We start from the raw sequence: 10811 nt of genomic DNA, 5'->3' as shown, positions 1-10811 counted from the left end.
TGTCTTCCACCTTTGCAAAGTAGTCATAAGGAGGGTAGTAGAGAGCTCTTAGACCTCTGTCCTGGATGTGGTGAGAATGAAACAAGATAACCCATCTCCAGCCTTGGTGGTAAAGCACCAGCATTGACAGTTGTATCATGGATGTCTAAATGCAGTTTTGCGCTTCCATGATTTCAGAAATAGCTGGCCCTATTTTCTAATGACCTGGCTGGCGAACTTGCCCTCACAGGTCTGTGTGGTTTTTTTTTTATATTTCAAAAATAGGGGTAAAATCCCTTTTGTGGTCAGCTGCTGGCAAGGCTAGATAGAGCACTAAGGAAATATTCCAGCAATGCTAAGGCTTTTATAGGATTTTATTGTGGGCCTCCTAGATATTATTTTTACCCACAAAAAGTATAATAAAATGATGTTATGTTAGCAACTATGTGGTATGTTGGCAACCACACCACTAGTGAGGGCTGATTTACTCATGAGATGATCCTGCAACTGAGAACGTGTAAAACCCACGTGCTTTTCTCCAGCTTCTAAATGAGTGCTGGTGAAGTGCGTGGTACTTTCTTGAAGGGTGTTGAGCAGTTCACAGATAGGTCAAAATGGACGAGAAAGTCAAGCATCAGCCTGAGAAAAAGATCTGAAGAATTTTGAATTTCTTGAGTGCCTGTGACTGTCATTTCCAGTGTTGGATGGTGATCTGCTGAGCCTGTAAATGGTAAAATTGTAATGGTAAATGGTAATTGTAATTCAGCAATGTTGATAATGACCCTCACCTGTCTTAATTTTTAGAGGGAAAAGCCATTATGTGAAGACTATACAAATAATAGAGAAGACAGGGATGTAATTTCATCAGGCTGTGAAGTGAATGTACATATACTTTTGTTGTTAGACTTCAGCTGCTGCGTGTGAACTGAAATCAGTCTGTATTCAGATTACCTTCACCTTCCAAAAAGTTACAGATCTATTGCCTTCCATTGCAGACTTGAGATCAGGGAAGGAACACAATGTTATTAATGGAGAGAGAGATTGTTGGATGTTTTCCATCCTCCTCCTCCTCCCTCTCTCCCCAATATCATCAGTAAGAGATAAGAAGATGGCTGGGGAGTACCTCTAGCCCAAACTTAAGGGCTGTATCTTTTTTGAGACGTGCTGGTTTTAAGTGGCCTCCTGGAGCTTGGTGCACCAGCCTCATTAACCTTCTTGATTCTGATACTTGTTCTACAAAATTTCTTGGCCACATATCATGACTAATACCTCCTCGTCATCTACTACAGAACAGGCAAAGTGACATGGCTCCCTTCTGTGTGTAAGGTGTGAAGTCCATGTTTCTAAATGTGCTTTCAGCCATTTTGTAGAAGCTTACTGGCTTTCTTGTCCTAACTGCAGCATGGGAAATGAACAGCAGTTTTCATGTTAATACTGCTTTTGGTTTTGGACAATATAGTTGAGAAGCTTAAGTTTCGTTCTGAGATTCATTGGTGATGCGTTGGAGCTGTACCTGAACCCCACAACTGCTGTTGATTTGAAGTTAAGGAAATGGTGATGAAGTCTATCTAGATCTTAGAGGCACCAGGACTGCAGGAAGAAGATGCTTCAGAAAGAAGGGAATTCAACTTAAGCATGTTAGGAGAAAAGCTCCTGATGGAGTACTGCAGTGCTATGGGATGCCTTTTCTATCTGAGCTAATTTGAACCTCTTGTCATATTCCTGAAAATCAAAGGCTGTGTTGTCATGAATCGTGTTTCAGATTTAGCAGCTGCATCTGATGGAGAGGAGAAAGTTTTTAAGGTTCTCTATTTGCTACTATTTGATTATAGCAACTGAAATTTGCAATGCTCCACAGGTAATAGAAATTAATAAAAGCGGTAATTCACCTGTCATGTATGATGATGTCTTGTATTGATATAATACTGTTACCATTCGCTCTTTTTAGGCTATCTGTGTTCATTCTGCATTGCACTTGTTGGAGTCATCCTCTTGGGTTTTTTTGTGTGGGTGTTTTTTACTGAAGTAGTAGATTTTGTGTATGGGTGATGTTCTTATTTTTGTTTGAGTGTTAAACAAAGCTAGGCTTGTTCTTGAAGACAAGAGTAATTCAAATAGAGTGTCAAGAAAAATAAACTGTGTACCTTTTCCATTTTATTTTAAATAGTTAGAAATGGACGTCATCTTGACATTTTGCAGTTGACATGTTTTTATACAAAATACTAGATTGACTTGCTTGCTCATTTTCTGTATGTAGATTTGAAAATTGTATCTCACTAGACTGTCTTTGATAGTATCTGTTTAAACAGCCATATCTGAGATTTGTTCCATGTCGATTGTTTTCAGGCTGCCAGTAATCAGGTCACAGTGTTGCCACATAGGAACATAAATGTGAACTACCAACACAGGTTTTCTCCTGGATGTGCAAATACTACTTTGTACCGTGATCCTTCTCAAGTAATAAATTTTCAGTTTCAAAATGCACGTATTTTAATATATGAATTTCAGATTTGTTGGTAACAGGAGCATCATATATAGGTTCCTCTAGCTAAAAACCAAAGTTGGTGTTCTCAACTCCTGAGTGCAAGCTGATTTTGATTGACAACTGTTGTTTCTTCAATTCAGTGTAACAATATTTTCTGAAAAATTGACTACTAAGTCAGATTCACTGGTTTCTTTTTTTCTCAGCATTTATGTATCTATGCTTTCCCGTGGATAAAGATAACTTTTGTGATTGAGTAAAGTCTTTCAATTTGACTATTTTGGGGGAGTTGGTGGACGAAGATGATATAGACGCTTAAGCTTATTTGTGGTGGCATCAACAACACAGATTGTTTAGTGTCTTTATAGCTGTTTTTCCCCATGCTTCAAAAAAAAAAAAAAGTGTTTTATTGCGAAGTGCCAAAAAAGTAACCTGCTGGATCATTTGAACCAATCCTGAGAGTGCTGTCTGTATACAGGCTTTATTTATATCGTAATTCCCAACCACACACACACTTCAGAACTAGAGTGTGGTTTGCTCTTGTCTCTTATTGCTGGTTGAAGCCAAGCGTGTGTTGTATATGTTCTTGTGCATGAATAGCTTTCAGCAGAGAAGGGGATTTGTAAGTTCCACTGACAGGACTGATAATTTATGTAGTGATGTGACATTTCAAATAGTCAGCTGAACTGAGTTTAGGCAGTAACTCTAGCCTTCAACTCCAGCCTGTAAACGATGCTAACTTCAAAAAATGGAGAAAGAAAAAGTTTTATTTTGAGAATTATTACAACACTGGCACATTGGTTAATAAATTTATGTAAAAGCTTCAGTAGTAATCAAGAAAAGTATGAAAACTAATTCCATTTTTTCCTTGATTTCCCAATCCCTAAAATGCTCTTTAATTCATATTCATGTATGCAACAGTTACAGTTGCTAATGTTACTTTTTGGGTCTCCTAAAATGGTGGGTGAATGCTAGAAAAGCCTGTATATAACTTAGTGGTTTATTTTTTTAGTAAATATCTTGACTTTCTTTTTCCTCACATCTTGCTGCATTGAGACATTTACTGATGCTTGCCTCTTGTAGTGGGACTGAAGTTGAATTCTGTGGACCCAACAATGAGCATTGACTTGAAATATTTGGGTGTGCAGCTTCCTCTTTCCTACTCAAATTACTCTTTGTGGAGCTATCCAGGAACCAATCCCAATTCTCCAGGTGCGTACAATATGAATTTGCTGGAATTTCAAGGATTAACTTCTTATTATCAGTGACCAGGAGGAGGGAATGGCTGTTTAGTTGAATGTGGTATCTTAAAGAGATTAAAGCAGTATTAAAATGACAAAATGTGAAAACTTCCTTAAATCATTATGTGGTTACTGGCCAAGGAGTCCTGACTTCATTCTGGCCAGATTGTCTTCAAGCCTTCCTTTTTTGTGATGGTTGTGATCCAATAACATTATCTGTCTCGTTTATTTTATGCTGGCGTGTTTCGTCTGTTGGAACTGGGTATTCTAAATGTAAATACACACATTAAGTGTACACACTCTCAAATTGCTAAGAAGAAACCTAAGCAATCTGCATTTCTCTGATGTTGCTCACATGCAAAACAAAAAAGAGCCAGATATCAGAACTTTCTAGAAGAGCTTGAAGCTCCACTTTGGGGCTAACCTATAACTTCATGATAAATATTTAGTACGAAAGTGCTGACCGATAGTGCTTTTTAAAACTTAGTTAATATCCAGACAAGTGCATTTCATGTGACTTATGATTCCGATACTGTTGCTAGGTAATATTTTTAATAATAAACTAGTTGGACAAAGTATGGGGGTGCTTGTCATTGACTTAACTCTTTCTCCTACTTCTAATATTACTGTGTCTTAATTGCTACTTTTGGGAGCTACTAAAGAGGCACATATTGTATCTCACATTTGTTAATGCTGCAAAAAAGAGGCAGATTCATTTCAGAAGACCTCAGTTAGCTCACGGTGAAATGTCATTATTTCTAACCTAGCAATATGTAAAACAGATCCCTTTTAGCATTTTTATATTCCAGCTTAGCTGACAGAGGTAACAGTGAGTAACGTGACAGAGATGTCGCTGTTTGCCATTTGTGACTACTCCCTGTCTCTACCCCTAACTGATACTCAGCTGCATTTGACACAACAGCAAACACTAAATGATGTTTCTACAGCTCTTATAAAAGTCATTGACTCAGTTGAGACTCGTTACTTTCCTGGCCAAGAGAAGTTTTAGTATCAGCTCAAAACCTGCCAGTTCCATTTTGGGTTACTCACGAGCTGATTCACCTGCTTGCACCATCGGTACGGAGCCTGAAACTAAAAATACAGGCAAAGACATAATTTTGTGTGGCAGATGCATGGCCATAGAACAGAACTCAGCAGAGAACTCTTCAGGAAGCTTGGCTTTGTGAAGTATTCTGTTAATTAACAATAAAAAGTAGTAAAAATCAAGTTTCTTTATTCAGCCTTACTACTATATCTGAATATATCTATATCTGAAAAGGAATAAACAGTTTGCTAGAACTGCTAGTTAATACTGTGGAGCTTGGTTCCTGAACTGAGGCTAGCTTTCTTCTTTTCCAGATGCTGGATTTCCTTTTGTTTCCAGGACAGGAAAGACAAATGATTTCACAAAAATCAAAGGCTGGCGAGGGAAGCTTCATGGTGCTTCTAGAAGTGAAGGTAAAAAAAAGAAAGAAAAAGAGATCAGTGTACATATTTCCCACATGTGACCTCTTTCGTGACCTTCTATAGATCTTGCAGCTTGGTAACTGTGTGTGTCTTAATGAGATTTATATTGCAACTGTGGTGAATAAAGAAGTTTCCATTGCTGCTTCCATGATCAGAGTGGAGGTTTATGAGGGAAGAGAGAAACTTACCTTGAGTAAGATAAAAATACATTCATTCTGTTTTACATGGAATGCTTGAGTGAAGATCAAAGCTGTAATGCTTTTGGTTTTGTTTGTCAGCTTTGAGTTTACTTGGAAGTGTGGTAATTCCATACATCTGTTGCCCCAGGGACCCTAATGAATTAGAGTAATTTTTGTTTATATCAGTGTATTTTTAACTTCAGTTAGAATAGGTATTCCTAATATTTGATTCTTAATATTTCTAATATTTGATTCTTGCACTGCCCCAGGGAAGAATGGATATTGGGCAATTTACAAATTGTTACTTTATGTTTAGATTAAATATTTATGTTGCACCTTCTACACTTTCATACAATGTTGTGTTGGGGTATTCCAAATGTATTGTGGTCTACTAGGTATGCTAGATGTGCAGGACACACAAACCAAGTTGTGTAGAAGCACTGCCTCTTGAAGGCTTACTGGTCATTTGAACAATTATGTGTGTAAAATCTCTACAAAAACAGTTGTTCAGACATCTGGTTGTGTTTCAGAATCGATTACGTTTGGCATGCCTGTGTTTTACTCTTCTAGAAGACTTGTGTGCGTGTGTGTGTATATATATTCGAGAGGTATTTACTATTTCTATATTATTTAATTTTTGTAAGATTTGTCAGTGTGTTTTCCCAGGAACTAGTTTAAAGTGCACTCTCTTTATTTAGGTGGCAGTTCAGAAGGTTCCTTGAAGAATCGCTCAGCATTCTGTAGTGACAAACTGGATGAGTACCTGGAAAATGAAGGGAAATTGATGGAAACAAGTATGGGATTCTCTTCTAGCACTCCCACTTCTCCTGTGGTGTATCAGCTTCCCACCAAGAGCACTAGCTATGTGCGAACACTCGACAGTGTTTTAAAAAAGCAGTCCGCTGTAATTCCATCAACATCTTACACGTTCAAGCCTGTTCATCTATCATCTGCCTCCAGGAAGACGAAGACTCAAAACAGACAGACATCTACAAACAGTAGAGTAAAATCATCATACAAGCCTATACTGCCTTCACCTTTTTCTGGAAAGCAGAAACAAAACTCTTCAGCATCAGGGGAGAAGGCTGCAAAGTCTGTCTCAAATAGCAGTCTGACTAACCAAGCAGATAATTTTGTGGTGCCAACTCTGGATGAAAATACACTTCCAAAACAGATTAGTTTGCGCCAAGCACCACAACAGCAACAAGGAGCTCGTCCACCAGGCTTATCTAAATCTCAAGTGAAGTTAATGGACTTGGAAGACTGTGCTCTCTGGGATGGCAAACCACGGACCTATATTACAGAAGAACGAGCAGATATCTCCCTGGCAACCCTGCTTACAGCTCAGGTAGCTCTGTAATAGTTTTTCTTTACTGTTGCTTTTCCAAACTGTCCACTTAGCAATGTTGAATGTATATACAGAAGATAAGACTGAAGCTAAGGAGTGTGGCAAAGCATGATGTTCCTTTGTGGTGCGGTCTTCGCAGTGAAAGTTGGGAAGTGCTGACTTAGCAGTATGTGAAAAAACTAATTGTGATTGATACAAATCATTAATTTGAGTTATCTCAGTTTTTCACCATTAAAAATTCTGGTTAATATGATTGCTGTTCAGTAACTTAATTTCTTTGCTATTTGTTATTTTATTTCTTTAGTTGAACTAATGGCAAAAAAAACCTGGTCACGTAACTTGGTTGTCATGGGATAACCTCTTTTGCTTTCTTTACAACTACTAAGATAGTTTAACTGTCTGAAATTGCCTCTCAGAAGACTTCAAGTGCAAATTCTTCTCTGTTCTGTCTTTTTGCAGTATAGATGACAAATTTTCATGTGTAAACTGTAGTTGGAGGGGTTCTCTTTAAAAGAACTTTGAATAGCAATTTTGCATGTGCTTGGTTTAATCTTACAGAAATTTCCTCTTACTAAAATATGAAGTATATACTTCTTTAAAACTTTTCTTAGGCTTCTCTCAAAAACAAACCCATCCACAAAATAATAAGACGACGAGCACCTCCTTGCAATAAGGACTTCTGTCGACTGGGTTGCATATGTGCCAGTCTAGCACTGGAGAAACGTCAGCCTACCCACTGCCGCAGGCCAGACTGTATGTTCGGTTGTACTTGCCTGAAGAGAAGAGTGTTGCTGGTGAAGGGTGGATCAAAGCATAAGAAAATAATGAAAAAGGCTGTGCGTGGAAATCTTGTGCTGTATGGAACTCAAGAACAGCAAGAGGATGAAGATGTGGAAGAAGAGGGTGATGGGGAGGAAGATGAGCTGAAACAGAAAGATAAGAAGAAGCGAAAAAGGGTGGAATACAGTGAGTACTGCTGGGCAAAAGCGATTACTTACAGCATTGCAGAAACCACAGGTCTTGGTGGGCATTTTTATTAGGATGTATTAGTGGTACCATTTCTAAATCCAGAAATTCGGAGTAAATTCCGGGAGACATCTGCTTTCATATAGTTGGCTAGCGAGAAATAACACCTCTTTCCCTTTTTTAACTGTTACTTACCGATGAGCATTTTGAGCACTGCTTGGTTGTTTATTGTGATCAAATAGCTGGAGCTTCTTTTTGATAATTTTGCTCAACTTTCCCAAGTATCCGAGACTAAAGATACGAGATAATTACTTGTATCACGGTTGGTAATCTTCGCTGTCACAGTATTGTTTTCTTTCCCTCTTACAAGTGAGTATCTGGAGCTGTATTTTCAATTGCTGTTTACAGCAAGATAGTTCATTGGCTACAGTGGAAGGAAATATAGTGGTTTATGGTAGTTTCAGATCTGGCCTAAGGAGTGCCTAGAAAACCAGATTGGTAGAAATAGACCATTACTTTACACTTCCACTTTCTTGCTAGTAGTACCTCTAGCAATAGCTAAAATCGAACTTAGTATTATCTGGTGTTCCACTGGAATAAATTAATTCTTCCATAGAGCTGTGGAATAAAGTCTGATGTTTTGGGGGTATTTTGAAATTTTAAAGTATACAACATTGATGAAGATTGCTAATTCTTCAGTGTTCTGCTGTATCTGCTCACATTACAAGTGAGAAACAGTGATCAGTGTAGAATAATTTTAATTTTTATTTCCTCTTTCTTGCGGACAAATCCTGGTCACTACTGGCTAGAATTTGAGATAAGAAAAACAACCAGTAGTATTTTCTGGCAGTATGAACTAGTGATTGCTGCATAGCTAGGCTTCAAGCTCAAATTCTCAGATTCTGTTACTGCTGTGTTAGATGATGTTCCATTTAGATGTTCTGGGTTTTCTTCTTTTTTCAGCTATCTGTGACTCGGAGCCAGAACAGCCTGTTCGGAGTTGTCCATTGTGGGTGAAAGTAGAAGGTGAAATAGATCCAGAGCCAATTTACATCCCAACACCATCTGTTATTGAACCAGTTAAATCTGCGGTACTGCCCAACTCAGAAGTCTTGCCTTCCAGTAAGCATAGATCTTCTAGTGGAGTGAAACCAGGCAGAGTGTATACTCCTAAACCAAATCCAGTGGTAAGAAAGGAAAAGAGTTGTATTTGTTTTCCTTCGTATTGAAAATTAAAACAAACCTTCCGTGTTAAGCCATTTTAGAAGAAATTTGAGCTGAAAGTCTGAGACTGACTGCCCACAGGTGTGTCAGTAAGCTAGTATGAATTGACTGTATATAAATCTTTAACTAGGTCTGTCTTCTGTTGAGATTTTACTGTAGCAGTATGCAGATGCTGAAAGGTGATTAGGATTTGCCAATAGCCTCATTTTCAAAATGCAGTAACACTATTTTTGACAGAATGGTTGCTGGTCCTGTAGTGTTTGTGGAAGTTATTAGCTGCATAATGTAGCCTAAGTAATGAATTGCTTGTAACAAAACCTTGGGATGCAGGCACACAGCGTTCATTGTAGTTCTGGAGTCTTTTTGTTCTTTTTTGAGGTTTCACTGCCAATTGGAAGAACCTGCCTTTGCCTCTCCCCTCGCCTTGGTATCTAACAGCAGTAGAGCTGTACCTGGTTGTGTCTGAAGAACAAACACATCAGAATTGCTATTTAACTATACTATATACTATACTATATATACTATATACTGTTTAACTATACTGTATACTAGATATTGTTAAACAATCATGACATTCAAGACTTGTTTCTCCGCTTAGAAAAGTATCTGAATGGGTTTGGGTTTGGGGGGCTGGTGGTGGTGCTCTGTTCCCCTCCTCTCCACACCAAGTATGTAACTGGAAGCAAGATGTAGACTGGGCTATGTGATACTACGAGGGCAGATTCGTCTTTAAATGCTCAACCTTTCTTTTGACATTAACTATTGAAATGTTAATGTTGAAGTGTTGTTAGAAAGCAAAACTGTTTTTGTTAATTTAATGTGTATCTAGAATGGAGAGATTTTCTTCTTCTCTCCCCGGTAGATTCGAGAGGAGGACAAGGATCCTGTCTACTTGTACTTTGAAAGTATGATGACTTGTGCAAGGGTCCGAGCATATGAATACAAGAGAGAGGAGAAAAAACAACAAAAAGACAAAAGCGATTCACGGCGTTCTAATGTAAAGGTAAGAAGTTACACTGTATTAGCATGTGTCATAGAACAGGCAGAAATATTGAAAATGTCCAAGTAATTTTTTCCCCAGAAACTCCTACGTGACATTAGGTCTTGACTTACATTTGGTGGTGATAGAACTGTGCAGCCTAAAACACATAACAGTGCTGGTAAACTTACCCTGTTACTGTGATAGGAATCGTCTTGTCTGTGGAAATCTCTGGCTGCCAAGTGTGTTAACTTGTAAGGCCTAAATGCTCATTGTTAAAAGAGATGTTTTAATATAAAAACTGTACCGTTGTAAAAATTAGCATATATCTTATGATTTGAAGTGACAGCATGATGAATATATTTTGTGATGTGATTTTTAGTGTGGAGGAGAGATACGCAGGATGAATATTTTTCTTGCGCTTCTTTTCTTCTGCAGGAGCATGAACCAGAGCTTCAGTCTCCTGAGAAAGCAACCGGTGAGGTAGACAAAGACACGGATAAATCAAAAGGTAAGAGCTGAGTCTTGAGTATAATTCTACCTGTTAGCAGTTCCACGTTTTTGTGGAGTTTTTATGTTGACTTGATTTTTTAAAAAAGTTGCAGCTGTTGATGAAACAAAAGTCCATTTGCTGGGGGAAATTATTATGGTTGTCAGTACAAATCTTATGATGTGCTTACAGTTTCCCTTTTTCTTAAGCAGTTGTGTGTGTCACGTGGGAGAGAGAGCAGACTAAATATCCAGTACTTGCTGTTGCTCTTATGTTAAACTGGCCAGTATTCCAGTACCTTGTTTAGCAATAAAAGATAATACTACACAGCAGACCTGTCTTCAGGAGTGATTAAGTTAGACACTTGGGAAGGAATGGAGATGACTATTTTTGCTTTGTCTGTTTTGGTTGGTTTTTTTTTTCCTCTCTTCCTTACTATTACTTCATAGTTACTGA

The 10811-nt window shown here is 38.1% G+C and overlaps 1 protein-coding gene across 1 annotated transcript in view; it reads left to right on the top strand.

Annotated features, from left to right (window-relative positions):
• Positions 1 to 10811, top strand: part of MGA (MGA, MAX dimerization protein) — a 46074-nt gene that overhangs the window by 7240 nt on the left and 28023 nt on the right. Inside the window, exons 5-11 of the mRNA XM_010144735.1 lie at positions 3545 to 3673; positions 5062 to 5160; positions 6047 to 6696; positions 7308 to 7662; positions 8626 to 8849; positions 9749 to 9889; positions 10304 to 10376. Coding sequence (XP_010143037.1) covers positions 3545 to 3673; positions 5062 to 5160; positions 6047 to 6696; positions 7308 to 7662; positions 8626 to 8849; positions 9749 to 9889; positions 10304 to 10376 — 1671 coding nt within the window. The remainder of the gene's footprint in view (positions 1 to 3544; positions 3674 to 5061; positions 5161 to 6046; positions 6697 to 7307; positions 7663 to 8625; positions 8850 to 9748; positions 9890 to 10303; positions 10377 to 10811) is intronic.

The sequence above is a fragment of the Buceros rhinoceros genome, unplaced genomic scaffold, assembly GCF_000710305.1.
Source record: "Buceros rhinoceros silvestris isolate BGI_N320 unplaced genomic scaffold, ASM71030v1 scaffold33781, whole genome shotgun sequence".
In the NCBI taxonomy this organism is placed as follows: Eukaryota; Metazoa; Chordata; class Aves; order Bucerotiformes; family Bucerotidae; genus Buceros; species Buceros rhinoceros.
Note: the sequence above shows the minus strand (reverse complement) of the source record. Positions and strands in the feature narration are given on the sequence as shown.